This window comes from Chiloscyllium plagiosum, chromosome 7 (assembly GCF_004010195.1).
Source record: "Chiloscyllium plagiosum isolate BGI_BamShark_2017 chromosome 7, ASM401019v2, whole genome shotgun sequence".
NCBI classification, from domain to species: Eukaryota; Metazoa; Chordata; class Chondrichthyes; order Orectolobiformes; family Hemiscylliidae; genus Chiloscyllium; species Chiloscyllium plagiosum.
This window is the reverse complement of record NC_057716.1, coordinates 41,865,174-41,886,932: the sequence shown is the minus strand read 5'-3', so window position 1 is coordinate 41,886,932 and position 21,759 is coordinate 41,865,174. Positions and strand designations below refer to the sequence as shown.

The window sequence follows — 21,759 nt, the reverse complement described above, 5'->3', positions numbered from 1 at the left end:
TGCTGCCTGAATTGCTGTGCTCTTCCAGCACCACTAATCCAGAATCTGGTTTCCAGCATCTGCAGTCATTGTTTTTACCTAGTAAAATTAGGGTGCATGGTATTGGGGGCAAAGTACTAGATTGGATTGAAAATTGGTTGGCTGATAGGAAACAAAGGGTAGTGATAAACGGCTCCATTTCGGAATGGCAGGCAGTGACCAGTGGGGTACCGCAGGGATCCGTGCTGGGACCGCAGCTTTTTACAATATATGTGAATGATATAGAAGATGGTATCAGCAATAACATTAGCAAATTTGCTGATGATTCTAAGCTGGATGGCAGGGTGAAATGTGATGAGAATGTTAGGAGATTACAGGGTGACCTGGACAGGGAGTGGTCAGATGCATGGCAGATGCAGTTTAATGTGGATAAATGTCTGGTTATCCACTTTGGTGGTAAGATCTGGAAGGCAGATTACTACCTCAATGGAATCAATTTATGTAAAGGGACAGTACAGAGAGATCTGGGTGTTCTTGTACACCAGTCAATGAAGGTAAACACGCAGGTACAGCAGGTAGTGAAGAAGGCTAATAGCATGCTGGCCTTCATAACAAGAGGGATTGAGTATAGAAGCAAAGAGGTGCTTCTGCTGCTGTACAGGGCCCTGGTGATGAAAGACTGGAGCGACTGGGCTTGTATACCCTTAAGTTTAGAAGACTGAGAGGGGATCTGATTGAAACATATAAGATTATTAAAGGATTGGAAACTCCGGAGGCAGGAAACATGTTTCCGCTGATGGGTGAGTGCCGAACCAGAGGACATAGCTTAAAAATACGGTGTAGACCATTTAGGACAGAGATGAGGAGAAACATCTTGACCGAGAGTGGTGGCTGTGTGGAATGCTCTGCCCCAGAGGGCAGTGGAGGCCCAGTCTTGGATTCATTTACGAAAGAGTTGGATAGAGTTCTCAAGGATTGTGGAATCAAGGGTTATGGAGATAAGGCAGGAACAGGATACTGATTAAGGATGATCAGCCATGATCATTTTGAATGGTGGTGCAGGCTCGAAGGGCAGAATGGCCTACTCCTGCACCCAATGTCTATTGTCAACAGGATTTGATGCAAGTATCAACATAAGTAAAGATTTAGAAAATGTCACATTTACGAATGATGTTATATTTATGCAGGATACTATACAATTCTTTTGTGAGGAACTGAATGCAGCTGAAACATGCATTCCTCAGTTGTGAATTATGTAAAAGTTACATCACTAAACTGGTCCAACCAGCTTTATTTAAATAGTAATAACTGAGTAACCATACCATCATGTATCATCCCAATTATGCATTTCCCCCACGATAATTTCAGAGAAAGATCAAATTTTGAAACAGATGTGGTCCAACTCATCCATGCCAAACAGATATCCCAACGTAATCTAGTCCTACTTGCCAGCACCTGGTCTATATCCCTCTAAAGCCTACCTATTCATACACCCATCCAGATGTCATTTAAATGTTGTAATTGTACCAGCTTCCACCACTTTCTCTGGCAGCAGTTCATTCCATTTATGCACCACCCACTGTGTGATAAAGTTGCCCATAGGTCTCTTCTATATTTTTCCCCTCTCACTCTAAACCATACTCTCTCATTCTGGACTCCCCCACCACTCCACTTTCACGATTTATCCTATCCATGCCCCTCATGATTTTATAAACCTCTAATAAGGAGGTCACTCCTCAGCCTCCGACGCTCTAGGGAAAACAGCCCCAAACCTATTCAACCTCTCCCTCTAGCTCAATTCCTCCAACCCTGGCAACATCCTTGTAGATCTCTTCTGAACTCTTTTGAAGTTTCACAACATCCTGCCAATAGGAGGGAGACCAGAATTGCACGCAATATTCCAAAAGTGGCCTCATCAATGTCCTGTACTCAATGCTTTGACCAACAAAGGAAAGCATACCAAATGCCTCCTTCACTGTGCTATCTATCTGTGATGCTACTTTCAAGGAACTATGAACCTGCATTCCAAGGTCTCTTTATTCAGCAACACTCCTGAGGACCTTACCATTAAGTGTATAAGTCCTGCTCAAATTTGCTTTGCCAAACACAGCACCTCGCATTTATCTAAATTGAACTCCATCTGCCAGTCCTCAGCCCATTGGCCCATATGATCAAGATTCCATTGTAATCTGAAGTAACGTTCTTCGCTGTCCACTACACCTCCAATTTTGGTGTCATCTGCAAACTTACTAAGTATATAGCCTATGCTCACATCACAATCATTTATATAATTGAAAAACAGTCGACTCAGCACCGATCCTTATGGCACTCCTCTGGTCAGAGGCCGCCAGTCTGAAAAACAACCATCCACCACCACCCTCTGCATTCTACCTTCAAGCCAGTTCTGTATCCAAATGGTTAGTTTTCCCTGTTCCATGAGATCTAACCTTCCTAACCAGTTCCCCATGGGGAAACTTGTCGAACGCCTTACTGAAGTCCATATAGATCACATCTACTGCTCTGCCCTCATCAATCCTTTGTTACTTGTTCAAAAACTCTATCAGGTTCGTGAGACATGATTTCCCATGCACAAACCCATGCTGACTTTCCCAAATCAGCCCTTGCCTTTCCAAATACATGTACATCCTGTCCCTCAGGATTCCCTCCAACAACTAGAAATGGTAAAGGCTTTTCTGCCTGATTTAACCTGAAAGATTCATTGGGTTATTGTTGATAATTCTGGATAAGCATTAAAAACATCAAGTTCTTACAGGAAAAGAACTAGGTGCAATGTCTCTAATGGCTTACTCTGACTTACACTCCATGGCATTGAATCTGTATACAGGAGATGCGCAAACATCTTTGCTACATTGCGCAGTTTATTTGTTTCTAAGCGATGTATTGTTTCATATTGCTCCTTGAAGATTCCTTCAAACGCCTCCATATAGTCCTTCTTCAACATGCAAAAACGCTGCAAAGATAATGAAATGTAAAGAGAAACGTAGAGTGTTCAAAGTGACATTAACCAAAACCAATATCAAAATCATATTCAAGGACAGATGTTTAAAATCATCAATGCTTAAGTATTAAAAGATGAAAGACAGCACATTTTTAGACAAAAATTGCAGTTAGAATTCCAGAATACATACTTTTAATACTTTGGCCAGTTATTTGGCTAATAATTGAAGGTGAATATGAATACTGCTAATCAGCTCAAACTACAAATGACAATAAAGAAGACTGCAATGAATGCCTCACCCCAGCCAAAAGACCAAAAAATTTTTCATATGTTCTCTGTTGCGCACAACAGTCTAGGATCATGTTGCATAATTCTTTCTGTGAAGAGAGAAAAGAAACAGGTTTAACCCTTTGCTTTTAAACAAATGAAATTAATCTGATAACCATCAAGTAAATAAGGAAAGAATGAAGGAAATGGTTAAATATAGTTTAAGAATGGTTGTGTGCAGTTAAAATGATAAGTTTATTTCACCCCATGAGTTTCATTTCAGATGCTTTTGTGCTAAATCAATTAGTCAGGTGAATTACAAAGAACAAGCATGGTAAAAGGTTCTTTTTGTATATTACATTCAAGTTGTCCAAATTAATAATGAATCTGCCTCCATTTTACTTACTCTCGCTATTCAAATGCAATGTCAGTTTAAAATGAGTTCATGCCTAGTATATTTCACATCTTAACATTTTAAATCTCTTAAAAAACAATGAAATACTATTTTTAAATCTGTTCACAAACAATAGCTTTCTTCATAACTATAGCTCATACAAGCTCTCGATGCCTTGTCTGTTTGCTCATGCCTATATTTTCACTTTCAGAGGATTACTTTGACTACATGATTTTGCGCAGATGTCTCTGATATGAAACTTGTATGGGATGAAAGAAATTTATCCCATGGTGCACGTCAGTACACCCAGCTCTTTTAGTTATACTGCATTCATAGTTTAATAGTCAGCATTTACCCAAGATTCGTAAAGGAGCCAGCTATATTTTAGTTATATAGAGCATTATCATCTCATTGAAAAGTGCCAAAGAGCAATTTAGTGCTTGGAAATATAGTCATCATTATGAAGACAAGGGAGGTCGTCAGTATACACAGGCAAGATCAAGGCCTGTGTGTCGTAGAATGGAAAATATTAGAATTCATGGTGATCTATTTTCATTAGGTGCTCATCACCATGATCTATCAGATGAAGAGTACTTTTCTGATTGGTGCATTGCATCCTCAATGCCCTTTGTGGACAGAAGTTTGATTCTACAGATGTCAAAGCAATAGAATATTTAAAATTCCAGATGCAAGTTCCAATATGTAAGTATGTAGATGCTTACAGCGTTGGATGTGTTAAGATTCAGCTGTCCTGGGCCTGGGCCTGGACTTGAATCTGTTGCAGGTGGAAGGTTTGTGAATTGGTTCAAGTTCCCAATAAATTTCACTCAATTATGGTCTTTCCATAAGGAAATGATCAGCTTTAAATGTGATACTCTCCATAACTAAATAGTTGGTCGCCATTTACTGTCTGGCGTAACATCGAGAATAGTTACTCAGTCGAGGTTATGAATGGCTATGGTTTCTGTATGTCCATCTCTGTGCAATGTGCCTTTGCAATGAAGGTCTGAAGACAGCTACATTGGTTTTTGTCAAAGTTCATCCCGAGCACTCAGTGACACACGACTCTGTGCCCTATGGCCTGTTCCCTGGAACACACACACAGAGACAAACATTGCTGGGAAGACCATCAACTCAATTAAAAACACTCTCTGGTCTGCTTGTTGGTCTTCCAGCGTAATGAGTTGACTTCAACTAAGCGTTGCAGACTGGCACATTCTAAGGTCCAGGACGATGTGCTGAGAGATGCTCTAAAGCTTGGGGAAAGACCAATGTTTAAAGACTTTTTGGGAAAGTGTAATGAGGGTCCATTCAGTTATCAGACCCTTCCACTGCCGCAATGTACGTAAATACCATCCTGCCTGAGTAAGAAATACCCTTTGCAACTGCAGGGAATGTCAAATTGCAATGTTAGTTTCTCTTGATATGCGAAGACTGTATAGAACTGCTTTTGGACTGGTGAACGCAGATAAAGTACTCAAACTACCATGTATAAAGACAGATATTCCATTTCATCTTGGCACAGGAAAAAAACGTATATAACTACCCTCAGTATTTTATCTTACTGTGTACATTATTGAAAGACACATCTATTTAATACAAGCTGGAAGCTTTACTGTACTTCAATAATACGTGGATAAGACATGCTGCACAAAATCCCCAGCTTAAATACTTGGCTGATTGAGAGTTTTCTCTTGTAATGCCCAGTGACTAATCAGTGAACAAGTATAGAAAGCGTCAATTCACAATAATGATCAAAAACTGCACTGATTAATTTCCCACCATTCATAAGATATTGGAGCTTGCTACAAGAGGATCTGAGTTAATGAATCTGTACCTTCCAGCGAAAAAAAGGTAAGCCATATTATCGACAGTGCTATGATGAACCATGCTGACAATGCCAATCTCACAGCAAAATCACAAGACCATCTTTTTCTAAAGTCGAACTGCACAAAATCTGAATATTGCCACGTATTCATTTTAATGTTCACATGATGTGACAAAAATGATGCATTAAGGTTCTGAAAAGCTGAGTGTTGGCCTGTTCATGTGGATCTATGCAAGCTGGCAGCAACTTCCATTTTTATAATGTGAAGTGATTACCCATCATTTTGATTAAATGTATTCACTTCCATCTACCTCATGCTTGATGTCCAAATTTTACGTATGTCTACCACAAAATACGATAAAGATTCAGCACACAGAAAACAATCAAATGCACAGGAAGCCCTTCCTTAGAGGTGCAGCTGTATTCCTCAAAACCTTAATTTAAATTAAGCATCGTTTCCCTTCAGGATCAAATTAAAAGTGGTTTAGTTTCACAAGGCCTTCTTTAGCAGAAAAAAGTTACCAGGTACAACATGGAAAAATGGAAAAAATCTCTACTTTGAAATTTTCTACTTCCAGGTCCTCTTGTAGTTGTCTCTCAGGAGTGGAGGAAGTGGGTCATTGCTATTTGCTGTCATCACTGTGGGCTCCCTGTTGGGTCCCTCCCTGCATGGATTGCACTTCTTTTTAAAAATCATCCAGCTGATCACGGAAAATGATAGCGACACACCAAAAAGTATGCCTGCATGACAGCCAAACGTATATTCTCTTTTGGTTGCTGCTTTTTAAGTGTAACTCGTTCAGAATTCATTGCGATCATACCCCCTGTAATACTGATTTGTAAATTCTCTCTTTACAAAATATTTATATGCAAAAACTGGTTATTCACTGCATAACGTCAATGACTACTATTACACGATAGTACCAGTACAGTATTAGCTTGAGGCTTCAAAAATAAATGCAGAGGAGGGATGCCCTTGCTTGAAAATAAGTGACTAAACCTAAGTAAAAACTCAGAAATGCAGCAACTGTCACGTCCTGATATTGGTATGTTTTATCGGCAACATCGCACAAAATAACATGATCAAAACCTGGCTGAGAGATTGGCTTTGCCTGCATAGTTCATCAGTGGATTTGTCCCACTTTTTTTGACACAGTCCTCCAACCGTGGAATTGGATATGCAGTCTTTGTCACGGCGTTGACTTTGCGATAGTCAACACAACCGTTGGGTACCATCCTACTTTGGCACCATGACTATGGGTGAGCTCCAGTCATTGTAACTCACTTGGAATGTGCCTTCTTGGAGCATGAGCTCTATCTCCTTCTGAACCTGTGCCAACTTTAGAGAGTTATGCCTATAAGGATGTTGCTTAATCCCCATGTGATAGTAGTAACTCTTTCAGGTCATTTCAATTTTCTTGTGAAAGTCAACTCAATAATTTAACCCAATTTTTGACAACTTCCTCATTTCTCAAATCAAATTAGACAATGCCCAATTCAGAATCCTCCAAATTTGGTTCTTCCTTCTGTGCTGTAATCATTGGCACCTTCCAGTCTTGCTTTACTTCCCTATTAAAATATCTTTTGAGCATATTCACATGACACACTCAGATTTCTTTCTGCCTGGAGTCCGTATCAAGTAGTTCACCTCACTCTATTTCCTCTCGATTTGATAAGGGCTTCTGAACCTTGCTTTTAAAGGCTCACTTGTTACTGGAAGTAATACTAATACCTTATCCCCAATTGCAAAATTGCGAATTTGTGATTTCTTAACCACTTCCTGTTTCATTGTATACTGTGATACTTTCAAATGCAGCCTCACCAACTCTCCAGCTCTATGTAGTTATTTTCTAAAATTGGACGTTGTCCAAATGGGTGGTCTCTGAATTCTGACTTAATAATTTATCCTTAAAATCAATTTTAACGGCTCTCTTACTTCATGCCCAAAAATTAATTCAAATAGAGTGAATTTGGTTGATTCATTTGGTGCATCTCTGATCGCAAAAAGTACAAATCGAACTCCCCTATCCCAATCATCTGGATAATCCTGACCCTAAGTCCTCAACATGGTCTTTAGTGTTTGATGCACTCCCTACAATTCCGGATGGTACGCAGTCGATTTGAATTCTTTACTTCCAAGTTACCTATAACCTCCTTGAATAGGTTGGATGCAAAGTTTGATCCTTGATTTGACTGGATCTCTATTGGTAGTCCATATCTAGTTAAAAATGTAACTAATCCTTCGACGACCCATTTAGTTGTGATGTTGTGTCATGGAATTGCCTCTAGAAATCTAGTCAACACATCCATGATTGTTAATAAATACTTATTCCAACTTTTTGTTCGAGTTGGAGACCTACACAAACAATCAAGACTCTTGTGAAAGGTTCCTCAACTGCTGGAATAGATATTAAACGTGCAGGTTTTACTATTGCCTGTAGTTTTTCGATCAGCTGAATTGTGTGACACGTTTGGCAAAATTCAACTACATCCTTGTGTAATCCAGACCAGTAAAAATGTCTTTGTATTTTAGCCTGTTTTCCTTACCCCTAAATGACCTCCAAGTGGTAGCTCATGCGCCATTTGCAGCACCTCTTTTCTATACCCCACTGGCAAAACAATTTGATGAATCGCTGCCCATTTCTCATCTGGTTGAATGTGTGATGGTCTCAATTTCCCTATGAAGACTCATTTGTTAAGTACTAACACATAGGAATGCACTCACTCTCCTCTGTAAAAGCCCTTTGATATCTGTGTTAAGTTCTCATCTTTCTGCTGCAATTTGATAAGCTTAACAGACCTAAAGATACTTGCATATTTATCTAGTTGTTCCTGCTCTGCCCCTTACCTGATCTGAACAAGTCTCAGATAATGCTATGTCAGCTTCCTTATCTGTGCCTTTTGATCTCTCTTGCTTCAACTTGTTCCTCTAATCTTGTGATTATACAATTTGGGAAAATTCCTGCAAAAACATCCTTCATTTCTTCAGTTGCCTGCATCTCCACTGGCTTTTCAACTAGAGTAGGCAGCACGCCTACCCGTGAATCAGCGATATCATTTGCAAGGCCAAACTGTCTTCCTGGAGCTGAGAGTTTGTCCAGTACTCCTACCACAAATTCTCCACTCTTCTCTGGACTTATTGTCTCACTTCACATAACTGAGCGTTTTTTGTCTCATCACGAATTCCTGTAAGGAGTACCTTTTCTGGCAATAGTCCCTCAGGAGTACATATCTCCTCATCCTTCAGCATCAGAGACTGAGAGGATCCTGTGTCCTTTAATATTGTCACCTGTTTACCTGCTACTCCTGGTCTAGATGAATAAACTTTACCCTTGCAGGTATATTTTTTAAACAGATTTGGCACTTCCTCCTTAATCAATCTCTGATCATCTTGTACGCTCTGAGGCAGTTGTCTAACTCCTTGTGCTTTTTGTTACTAGCCCAACAAAACTTCCAGGCTTATCTGGCTTTCTCCTCACCCACCAACACTATGATTTCATGTGGCCCACTTTATGACAATGAAAACACTGGAGCTTTTTAACTTCTTTGTTCCTCTAAAGGGTTTCTTTTTTTACCCTGTGCTAAGTTCTCCTGATGGTCTTCACTGAGATCTACCTTTCTCTTTCTACGTGAGGATTTCTCTTTGCCCAAATTTCTATCCCTCATGGACTAAAATTGATTCTGGAAGCCAAACTGTGTTTTTTGGACCAGCTCATAATCATCAGCCACTTCAGCTGCTAACCTTGCCATTTTAACTCTCTGCTCTTCCACATGAGTTTGCACTACTTCAGGCAGGGAATGGCTGAATTCCTCCAAAATACTTACCTCTCTAAGGCCATCTCTAAGGTTTGCTCAATTTTTAACTCTCTTATCTATCAAAATTATTCTGTTTGAGCCTTTCAAACTCATTGTAGGTTTGACCTGGGTCCCGCCTTAAATTCCTGAAACGGTGTCTATCGGCTTCTGGCACAAGCTCATAGGCACTAAAATGGCTTTTTTCACCTCTCATATTCTTCACATACCTCCTCTGATAGGGATGTGAATATTTCACTCGGATCAACAAAACACACATTGCCACTGGCTACTGCATTTGTTTAGCCACCTTTTCAAACGAGATGAGCAAAAGTTTCCACATCCTTTTCATCGACTTCGTGCAATGCTTGAACATACTTAAACAGTTTCTCACTAGGCTTCTGACTTCCAGGGGCTTGGTCATCCTCACTCTCTTCCTCTCCAGCCCTTCTAAGCTGACTTTCCTTCTTAAGCATCAGTTTTTGAAGTTCAAAAGCTCTCTCTTTTTCTTTCTCTTCTTCCCTCTCTTCTGCTTTTAATCATAGCTCAAACTGTTTCATTTCTGCTGCCCTTTCCTTATCCCTGGCCTCTAACTCAAGCTGCGTCACTTGCAATTGAATTCTTGCCATCTCTATACATTCTAATGGTTTTTCCAGCAAGTTTAAATGCTGGGCTTCTGCTGTAATTATCTCTCCTTTCCTCACAGAGGCAGACAGTTCCAGTTCCAGCTAGTCTGCTAATTCCCGCATCTTGGTCTTATTTACCTTTTGCAAAACTTCCAAAGTCACTGCATCCACTTCCAGAAAATCTTTGACGATTGGAAGACCTATTACGATCTCAGGCTTTGTCTACCCAACCAAACCAACACCCAAAATAAAGACACTAGCGCCTACTACGCACTGTTTAAAATCCTGCAAAGAGCCCCCAATCTGTTATGGACTCAGCCCAACCACCCAAAACATTCTTAAGGAAGCAGCCCAGACCATACCTCTGTAATTTGTTTTGGTTAGAGTACAGTGAAAATTATCCAGAGTAAATTAGTGAGGTTGACTCCCAGGTATTAAAACAGAAAAGCTTATTCACAAAATTACACAATAAAACACCAACAACAGAATAAAGAATCCCTACAGAACTGAGTCTATCCAAACAAGACATAATTATGTTGTTCCGTCTATACACAACAGTCCCACTGAGCAAACTCCCTTAAAGCAGAGTGAGAAAAAAGAAACAGATGCTTAAAGGTTGAAGCAAATAAGGGCAGAAAGAGAGAGCCTGTTTCTACACAGCTGAACTCCTAACTAGTTCTGGACTGAATTGCTTGGCTAGAGAGAGTTGACCCCTCCTCTTTTATTATACAGGTCACCTCTAAAACTTGACCAATCTGGTCTGAAGTCTCATTCGTTTACATATAGACAAAAAGGCTCCTCAATACCCTTCAATCTCTGTGCCAAACCAGTCTAATTGGAACCAGGAACAGTTTATTACCCCTATGAAAAAAACCAAGGACACAGTATCCTTGAGAAAAGGAACTGCTTTTAGAAAAAAAGGACCAGCTTTGTGACACTAGTACACCTCAGAAAACCCACACAGACAGGAGGAACATGTGCAAATTCCAAACAGACAGTCATCCAAGGCTGGAACTGATCCCAGGTCCCTGGCGCTGTGAGGCAGCAGTGCTAACCACTGAGCCACAGTGGCGCCCATTAATTGTCTATGCAGAAATCGAATCTAAATGAAAATCAAACAGCTCTTCCTACATCAAACTTTAAACCACCAAGACTTGACATGATGTGTGACCATGGCAGGTTGGACATCCAATGCAAACCAGACAGGTTGTCATCACTGGAATGATCACATGTCAGATGCAGTCCAAAGACTCAAGTCAACAAGGGCAAAGTAATTCAAAGGCACCATGACACACAATTACCGAGTCAAAATAGTCTGAACCTAATGAGCTGGATTTTATGCTCTCTTGCAGGCACACTGGATACAGTGAGAGCTGTGCCATTACTTATCTCTGACTCATCCAGAATTAATGACCATGGACATAATGAGTCTCCAAGAAACAGCAGTAAGGACCATGTAACAAATTAAACATACTGATTTTATTTCTGTGGATAGTAGGGTTTAGGACAGGATCTCTCTTACAGACCTCTGGGCCCATCACAGATACCTCACAACACCCAACTGACCCTTTAGTCTGCCCCAGAACTAAAGCCTGGCACCTCCCTTTATGCAGACCTCCCAGAATATTACAAGAAATAACAGATGATGATACATGCTGCAAAGGCTCTGACAACATTCCAGCACCAACACCATATGTTCATCTTCCAGCATCCTTAGTCAAGTATTCCAAGTAGAGCGATAACACTGGCATCTATACAACCGTGTGAAAAATTGCCCAAGTTTGTCTTGTGGATGGTAGTAAAAAGCCAAATAAACCCAAAGTATTAGAAATTTTCATCCACAAAGCCAATAAGGCTACATTCACACTCCATTTGGGTGTGAGAAGAAATAATTGGTTCCTCTCGCCACTGCAACCTTGGTCCAAAGATGCATTAAAGAGATTAATTCAAGAAGCAAAATAAAAATGGCAGTTCTTGACATCAAGGCATGTTTGACCAGTGTGGCATTGTAAAGACTCTAGCAAAATGGAACTCAATGACTAATGAGCAGAAAACATTCTATAGCTGGAGTCATACCAAGTACAAAGGAAGGTGATAGTGCTTACTGGATGCCAGTCATCTCATGACATTCAGTCCTGCACAGAGTGATGCCCTACCCAAGTAAAGAGGAAACTCGATTATCTGAACGACACTGACGGGAAGTATTTTTTTCAGATAATCAAATGCCCAATAACACAGTTTAGCCAAGTGATCTTGTCCAGATAATCCGAAATTTAGATAATCAAATGCTGGATAATTAAGCTTCCTCTGCATCTTCAGATGCTTCATCAATGGCCTTCTCTACATCATAATGTCAGGGGGGGATATTTACTCATGATTGCACAATGTGTACCTTTGAACTCATGAACCTGAATCACATGCGCCAACATTCCGGCTTGGTCTGATAACCTGCCACAGTGAACATGTGTGCCACCCAAGCAGGAGTCTAACAAACTTTCCTTAACAGCAATAACATGACAACCGTCAAATCCCCAAATTACTAGAAACTGAACTAGGCCAGCCAATAAATATTGTAGCAACAACAGGTGGCCTGCAGGTGATAGTTCTAGGTTAAGACACACACCTCTGGTTTTCTGAGTCTTCCTGGGATCTGCAAGGCACAAGCCAGGATCGTAATGGAATACTCTCTACTTGTTTGCCGCTGTGTTGATCCAAAGCTGCTCAAAATCATTCAACACAAAGCTGCCAGCTTGATGCTGTTTCAATCTGTTATGGACCAGACCAGGCCCCCTCAAAATACTTTAAGGAGGTAGCCTAGACCCTCGCTTTTTTTTATTTTACAGGTAGATGTGAAGTACATGTTCCAGATGAAATGCGACTGGTCAAGCTACTTGCCATTAAGCAAAACACAATAGTTAAAAGACAAACAAAGGAAAGAGGAATTTAGAACTCAACTATTGGAAAACTTAACAGAATAATAGATACACTACCGATTATGAATTAACTGTTCCAACGTCGTAACATCCCATAAATTCACCCCTAACCAAAAATTCAGACAAATTCTTACATGCAGTTCTCCATGAAACATCAACAAGAGAGGCTTCAGAGAAAGGAGCAGCTATGAATCCTTCACTGAAGCTTCTAACCCTTCTGGGACCCATCAGAAAGCCTGATTCATGACAACTGGTTTGTCCCCTTTCGCTGTTACAACTACTGTAAATAAAAACCTAAAGGCCTCCTGAACTGTTGACTTTTGGCCATCTCCAGTAGCCACTTCGGCACCTCTGTCTTTACAACCTCTCTTCAAAGAAACTCAGGACAAAAATAACCTTTTTAGGGTGATGGTAACATCACAAATTAAGAATTAGAATTAGGTCTAGAATTGGGTTTTATTGTCACATATACTCAGGTATAGTAGTACAGTGCAAAGTGTATGAACTTAAACCTTTACTCTCACCATCAACTGATGCACAGTGATAGTAATGCATACCACAATGCAATGCATGCTAACTTTCAGGAACTTATGAACAAAGACAACCATGTTCCTTTGGACATGAGGACTTTCCAAACTCATTTCTTATCTATTTCTTATCAAGAAATAGCCTGAATCGCTGTTCCTTCTATAAAAGTGGGTTACATAACATTTTTCAATTTGATATTCCAAATTGGGTGCTCTTGCACACACACTCAGTCTTCTAAATCCCCTTGAAGCCTCCCGTATCCTCCTCAAAACATTCATTCCCACCTAGTTTTGTTTGATCTGAAAACTCAAGCACACCACCTTCACTGGTTCTAAAAACATGTTCAAATATAGTATCTTGTTTATTATAAAGGAGAAACCATATTTGAATGTCCACTTTGACCCTGTCCAATCAGAAAATCATTTTCTAAATATCCAGTAATCACATCCTCTATAATAGATTCTCGTTTTTTTTCCCTGTTTACTGGTATCAAGCTAACCTGTTTCGTCTCTCTGCCTTTCTTAAACAATGGGATGACTTTTCTAAGCTTCCAAACTGCAAGCCTTACTGTGAAATGAATAGAATTTTGAAAGAATATTACTCACGCATTTACTGCCCTGCACCTCTTGCAATACTCTAGAGTGAAGATTACCAAATGCAGTGGGTTTGTCAACTTTTCGTCCTCAATCTTTCCAATACTGCTTTTATGTATTCCCATCAATTTTTGTCAGTTCCATGATCTCACGGGAACCTTGAATCTTAATTATTTAAGAAAGGTATTTTTCATGATGGTATGGGGAGTTCCCATCGCATTCATGTTTCACAACAACACTAGTCTTCTGAACTGAATGAAGAACACGCCTACGTTTATATGAAATAATACAGAATGATATTTGCTATTTTAAGCTTTGAGCAATTACTTTTATTATCCAGATGGCTAAGCATAGCATGTTGTCAGGAACAGCTGGTTGAACAATAGGGGTCTGAAGAAAGCTTCATGTATTCCTACAGATTTGTGCAGCTCAGTGCTTTACAACATAAACTTTCTGCAGCACAAAAAGGCTGTTGGTTTGTGGTCACAAAGTCCTAAATATACTTCCAATACCAGATGAGCAACATAAACTGACAGATACTCAAGACTCCCAAATTTTCATCTTAAATGTACAGCAGTAACAGGAGTGAAACAATCATAATTTCTTTTCTCCCTTTGCTGAGTTTGCTTTGTATCACACAGAACTGATTTTAGAAGACTGCACGATAACCGATCAACCCATAGAATGGTATCACATTGAACAGTATTGTGTAATTTGGTTTCTAACTTCACAAAATGTCTGGTGATCATGTACAGTATATTTGCTACGGATTACAAAAAAATAAGCCATATTACTGAAACAAAAGCACAACCTTTTGAAGTCTTTATAACACTAACAACTAAGATCGATCAACTCATTACCAGAGGCTGGAGACAAATTACAAAACCCTTTTGAAACCGAACTGTTCCGTAAACTTGCTGTTTAGACTGTCAAAGGGCAGTGACAACCTGTGAATTCTATTAGTGTGCTTCAGATTAGTTCAAATGAAAATTTCTTCAAGAAATAACATCAAGTATGTGAATCGATGTATTCAAGGTCTCGAGGAATAGAATCAACAAATCTCTTCATACTGTAGACTGCACTGACTTTTGGCTTGTTTATCCTCTTGTCAGCTGCTATTTCTGAACTTTGGATCCAAACTTCTGGGACACCTTGGACTCACGGCCAAAGTTCTGTAATCTCTCCTTTTATACCAATGGTACCCTCTTCCTTTTGATTGTTTAACGTGTCTACAATGAGGACGATTTTCTTCCATCGCAGTGCAAGAAATTGTTGCAAGAATGCAACAAATGTCTCAGTTTTCTTATAAAAGTTGCAGTGTAAAAGAAATAACAAGCCTTCTTCTGTGCTAATGAGCATTTGTTTGGGATAACACAGGGCAAGATAAAATATTTCTGTCCAGCAAAGTTGAAATCCAACAACTACACATATTATATCTTGCAACAGATGGAATAACTTCTTTATACTGGCAGAGTTGTAATGCAATCCCTTCAATCAGCCCAAGAGAAAAACTGAAATAATAAATGGTGACCCACTTTGTTAACAGTAGAGATAACTCCAAAAAATGGATTCCATTTTCAGTTTGCAATTATAGGTGTTTTAACCTGAAAGCATTTTTGAAACATACTGAACACAGATTAAATAAACCTCCTTTGTCCCATATTAATTGGGAAAAATCGTACAAAATAACGGAATTAATCCATTTCCATATAGTTCAGGAAAATTCTTAAGTCAGTCAGTTACATTTTTCTTGACAAGTTGCATTTGCAGCGCAGTGATGCTGTTGAATGAAGTTTAACATCAAGTAATTTCAAGTGATGTTAGGACAGATGAGACATTCAGGATAAGGTCACACAGGCCAATTTTACTCTGAGCATACAACTAGTTTTGGTGGAAAAAACAACATTGTGGATGCACAATGAGCCAGGATCGTAACAAGGCAGAAATCTCAGAGGGACACAGGACAGAACAAGATAGAGAGAAATGCCACAACAGAAGTTTTGAAAACAAGGATGTTGGACGAGGAGCCAACATAAAATCAATGAGAATAAGAATGGCAGGTAAACAGAGGCTGATATGGGTTAAGACACATGCAGAAGTATTTTGCTTAATCTAAAATTACCCGGGGCCAATGTGTGAAGCTATTGAAATTGATGAGCCTACAGTAAAAAAAAATGTACATTATACATTTTAACCAGGAGTGAGCATTGTCACCAATATGGCAATGGAAGAAATTTGAAGTTGGAAGCTCACACAGGGTTAAATAGAACATCAAATTTACGAAAGGCCTGATTCAGGGTTAAATAGTTGCTAGGGAACAGAAATTGGACTGGGAACCGAAGATAAGAGTTTCAGCCTTCCTTACATTTTGTTTGAGGAAATTTTCACCATAGGGCAGCATGGTGGCTCAGTGGTTAGCACTGCTGCCTCACAGTACCAGGGTCCAAGGTTCGATTCCAGCCTTGAGCGATTGTCTGTGTGGAGTGTGCACATTCTCTCGTGTCTGCGTGGGTTTCCTCCAGGTGCTCCGGTTTCCTCCCACAGTTCAAAGATGCGCAAGTCAGGTGAATTGACAATGCTAAATTGCCCAGAGTGATAGGTGCATTAGTCAGAGGGAAATGAATCTGGGTGGGTTACTCTTCGGAGGGTCGGTGTGGACTGGTTGGGCTGAAGAGCCTGTTTCCACACTGCAGGGAATCTAATCTAATACAAGGTACTAGTCAAAATTGTTTATTTTGTCGGAATCCTCGCTCTCAAGGTTTCAAGGCACAAATGCAACTTGACAACATTAGGGACGTACAAAGAATTGGGAGACAAGTGAAGGTGAAAACCTTTTTACAATATTGAAGTTGGTCAATAGGGTGTGGAAAAGGGCATGTGCAGAAGGACAACCATCTGACACTTGGCAGAGCTATAAGCAATAGCTGCAAAATCATTTGGTACTGCAGAAGACAAGAAGGATTTTAATAAGGGATACAATGATTTTTAACTATGCTATGAAGTTGAACCAAAAAGAGATGAAATCAAAACAAAACTAAGCTCATGAAATAAAGCACAGAACTGGAATGGTGATCAGAATACTGAAATGCCCAATGAAGCAATCAAAGCAGGTATCAATTGTTTTATGAGACAGTTGGGACAATTGTTTGCTGTAAAATAGACATTCTTTCTTAGTTCTCACTTAGCAAATGTGGAACAAATAGTTTGTTTTTTAAAAGGTAAAACAAGTAATGCTAAAGAGAAATATACTATCCTGGTTAATTTCTATTCAAGCAGACTTAGAATGATAGTATAAAAATTTAACATTGCGAAAACTCAAATTTTCAATGGATTTAATACAAAATTCATAATGACAAATACAGGTAATGAAGATCATTTGTGATGCCATTGTTCAAATGGTTTCCAGTCTATTCAGATATCTGACAAATATGATAAAATTTGATTCAGAGTCATTTCTACATAACAAACAATGTGGGTCACAACACACCCTTACAGGACAGGGATGAAATGTTTTTTCCCCTGAAGGTTAGAGACTCCAGAACTCAAATTAAGGCGGTAGAGGTAGGGTTATTAAATATTCTTAAGGCAGAGGTTATGCTGTGGAATCAAAGGTTCGCATGGCTAAATGGGAACGTGGAATTTGAAACAGTCAAGATCTTATTTAATGTCAGAGCAGGCCCAAGTCACCAAACGGTCTGGGTACTGCTCCTGTTTTCTTAAGTTCAAAACAATAACCACAAAGACACACCATTATACACCTTGATAAAACTCCTGAAACATAAATTCTCTTCAGTAAATTTCCTGTTTATTCTCATAATGTATTCAGAATTCCACACTTGTTGCTTCCTAGCTTCACAATCTTCCCCACAGTAAAATTATATGTTACGTTACCGGAATAATTACATTTGCGACTGTTAATAGTATTACAGAAGTGAGAAAGCACTTGGGATGTAACAGATCAGTTATGCTCCATAAGGGTTCCAGCATCATTCAACTGTCTTATTTTCACCTGTACCAATACATAGAAAATTGGAGCCCATGTAAATTAATACTTACAGTTTGACTTTCAGGAAATTCCATCTTCAATAATTTATGAGCACATTCTTCAAAGTCCAAACTGTAGAAATAAAGAAACAAGACATTCAACATAAGTCAGCAAAGCCCAAAAATATAATCTGCTTCGACCTTTCATGCAAATAGAACTCATACCAACATCACAGATTTAGAGTAATACAAGCATTAAGCAAGTCACAACGCAACTATGTGAGGTTGGCAGTTTCTTTCCTGAAAGGACCAGAGTGAACCAGATGGTTTTTTTCCAACAATGACAAGGGCTTCATGGTCATCATTAGACTCTTAATTCCAGACTTTTTTGACTTCAGATTCCACCATCTGCCCTGGTGGGATTTGAACCAGGTTCCCCTAATCTCTAGATTAACAGTCCAGTGAAAACACCACGAGGTTGTCACCTCCCTGATGCTCTCCCTGGTTCCCATGTGACCTAACCTTACGAACCAGTCAACCATGTGGAACCATGTCAAAGGTCTCGCTAAAGCCCTCATCTATCTTCTTCGCCACTTCAAAAAGACTCAATCAAGTTTGTGAGATACAATTTCCCACACACAAAGCCTTGCTGACTATTTCTATTCAGCCTTTGCCTTTCCAAATGTATATAGATCCTGTCTCTCAGAATCCCCTCCGTAAACTTATCCATCACTAATGTTAGGCTCACCGGACTATAGTTCCCTGGCTTTTCTCTACAGCCTTTCTTAAATCATTACACAATATTAGTCACCCTTTTGGCACCTCACCTATGGCTGTCGATGATACAAATATCACTGCTTGGGGCCCCATCATTTCTTCCCTACCTTCCCACAATGCCCTGTGACAAACTTATAGGCATAGAATCAGAAACAGACCCTTTGGTCCAACTCGTCTGCGCTGACCAGGTATCCTCAACTGAACTAGTCTCTGTCATTAGCACTTGTCCCATATACCTTTCAACCCTTCCTATTCATGTATCCATCCAGGTGCCTTTTATATGTTGTAACTGTACCCAATTCCACCACATCCTCTAGCAGCTTGTTCCATGCTTGGGGATTTATCTACCTTTGATTAAAACATCCAGCACCTCCTCTTCTCGAACGTGGACTCTCTTCAAGACATCACTATATACTTCAGTGTGTTCCCTAGCTTCCAGGTCTCTCTCCAAAGCAAGTATGGATGCGAGATGTTAGTTTAGGATCTTGCTCACCACCTGTGGCTCCACACACAGATGACATAGCTTATCTTTAAGGGGCCCTATTCTCTCCAGAGTTAACTCTTTTGCCCTTAACATACTTGTCGAATCTCTTTGGATTTTCCTTTACTTTATCTGAAAAGCGATCTCAAAGACTTGTGCCTTTCAGACAGTGGACAGGCTTTGAGGAATCACAAGTTATGTTACACGTTGCAGGAGTCCCAGGCTCTGGCCTGTTCTATATACATCTTTGCATAGCCAGTCCAGTTCAGTTTCTGCTCAGTAGCAATGCCCAGGATGATTGTGGGGAACTCAATGATAGCAATATCACAACGTCAGGAGGCAATGGTTAAATAATCTCTTGTTGAAGATGGTCATTGCTCAGCACTCACATGGCACTAATGTCAGTTGTCACTGGTCAGCTCAAACCCCAATGTTGTCAAGATCTTGTGGCCATGTACACTCCAGCATCTGAGAAGGTGCGATTATTCGCAAACATTCCCACTTCTGACCTTATGATGGCAGAAAGATCACTGATGATGAAGTCGTTGAAGATGGTTGGGCCTCAGACAGGACCTGAGGAACTCCTCCAAAGTAATGCTCTTTTCAACAACTAATTGTATAAATCAAGAGTGAAAAAGAACTTGGGAATGGATCATAATTACAATTTTCTGACATTTTTTCTATTATTAGTGCGAACGCTTTGATGAGCATCCAAATGAAAAAAAACTGTTCATTTTCAAATGTGCTTGAAACCCAATATCTAAAGGGAAGACAATTTTCACTCTCAATTTTGCCTCCTTCATGTTACAACCCAATCTCCATGCTGCCTCAAACAGAACTTCCGCCCACAATCTATTTTACCTCTACTGAAGACAATATTTTTTGCTTGACTACAGAAATGTGAAGTGTTTGTATAAATTTAAACATATTACATGCAGCACACAGTATAGAATATTGCAATGTGCTAAGGAGATAACCTGGGCTGCAGTGAAATATGAGGACTGAATCTGTGGACCTGCAATTTCTTGTGTTGCTTAAATATTGGAAGTCAACCAAACTCCAAGTTAGAACATGGATCCTTGGTGTACAAAACACATGGGAAAATGATCAACATGCTCATTTGTCATTGAATTCAGTAAAGGAACTATATTTTCTAAACTGGTTCCAAGGTCTTTGATTTTGATGCACTGAGACACTTCACCTAAATTTTTCAATCCTCTCTTATCAGATGGAAAATTGTCTTCCTGTCATCTCAATGGGATGCAACAGTGATCTGCAAATTTAGTAAAAATCCAAGCATGGCCAAGTTAAGCAATTACTTATATAGTGATGACTATTTTGAAGAATTGTGAAGGTTATGAAAAAAAAAGACAAAGACAATCACATTTGCAAAGCAACAGCAACCTTTAAGATAAACAAAAAAGAGAAAATATTATCGACTAATAACATAGTTAATGCAAATTATTGTCTGCACAATTCTCTCTCAAATTTCCAAAAAGCTTAGAAAAATCATCTCTCACTGGATTTATCCACATGCTTCACCACTCCTTAGGAAACAGGACAATAGCTACACTGCTGGGACTCACGTTTCACTCTTGCAAATCAAAGGCACTGTTAACTTTAAACTGCAGAGGCATTTACTTTCCTATCTGTATCGACATGCATTCACACTTAAAACTTCTTTAACTATGTTTATATGTCTGCCATTGATATCACAGAAACCCTACAGTGCAAGAGGTCATTTAGACAATCAAGTCTGCACCAACCCTCCAAACAGCATCCCACGCAGACCGGCTTCCTCAACCAATCTATGTAACCCTGCACTAACTGCAATGTTTAAAGATTAAATGGGAATCTCGCTCTGGACATTAATGTAATATTAAAGAGTTAAACTGCACTGTCTTTGGGTGGGGATGACAATCATGAAAGAATGCAGATGACCATCCATTGTAATTTACACTTCATTTAGGCAATCATTTGTTATTACTTCCCTGCTGTTGTCAAGTTAAACTATAATTCAATCTCTTGCATCCAGAAATGCTTTCTGACCAATGGTGTGTCGCACCTGCATTGCCTTAGGAGATCACGGAGTCAGGAAATAGTCTGCATAATGATTCCCCAGAATTAGGGCATTAGCATTTGCATCATCTCCGAGGAGGGTTGGAATATAAAAGTCACTGGAGTCAGGGAAAGTCCCGGATGATTGGAAGATCGCTGTTGTAACCCCCTTGTTCAAGAAAGGATCAAGACAAAAGATGGAAAATTATAGGCCAATTAGCCGAACCTTGGTTGTTGGTAAAATTCTAGAATCCATCATTAAGGATGAGGTTTCTAAATTCTTGGAAGAGCAGGGTCGGATTAGAACAAGTCAACATGGTTTTAGTAAGGGGAGGTCGTGCTTGACAAACCTGTTAGAATTCTTTGAAGAAGTGACAAGTAGGTTAGACCGGGGAAACCCAGTGGATGTGGTCTATCTAGACTTCCAAAAGGCCTTTGATAAGGTGCCAAACGGGAGGCTGCTGAGCAAGGTGAGGGCCCATGGTGTTCAAGGTGAGCTACTGGTATGGATTGAGGATTGACTGACAGAAGGCAGAGAGTTGGGATAAAAAGTTCTTTTT

The 21,759-nt window shown here is 39.6% G+C and overlaps 1 protein-coding gene across 1 annotated transcript in view; it reads right to left on the bottom strand.

The window, feature by feature from the left end:
* The window catches only part of cwc22 (CWC22 spliceosome associated protein homolog), a 113,292-nt gene that overhangs the window by 12,734 nt on the left and 78,799 nt on the right, over window positions 1–21,759 (bottom strand). Inside the window, exons 15-17 of the mRNA XM_043693495.1 lie at window positions 17,956–18,016; window positions 3,238–3,315; window positions 2,798–2,950 (exon numbers count right to left, since the gene is read on the bottom strand). Of these exons, the coding sequence (XP_043549430.1) occupies window positions 2,798–2,950; window positions 3,238–3,315; window positions 17,956–18,016 (292 nt within the window). The remainder of the gene's footprint in view (window positions 1–2,797; window positions 2,951–3,237; window positions 3,316–17,955; window positions 18,017–21,759) is intronic.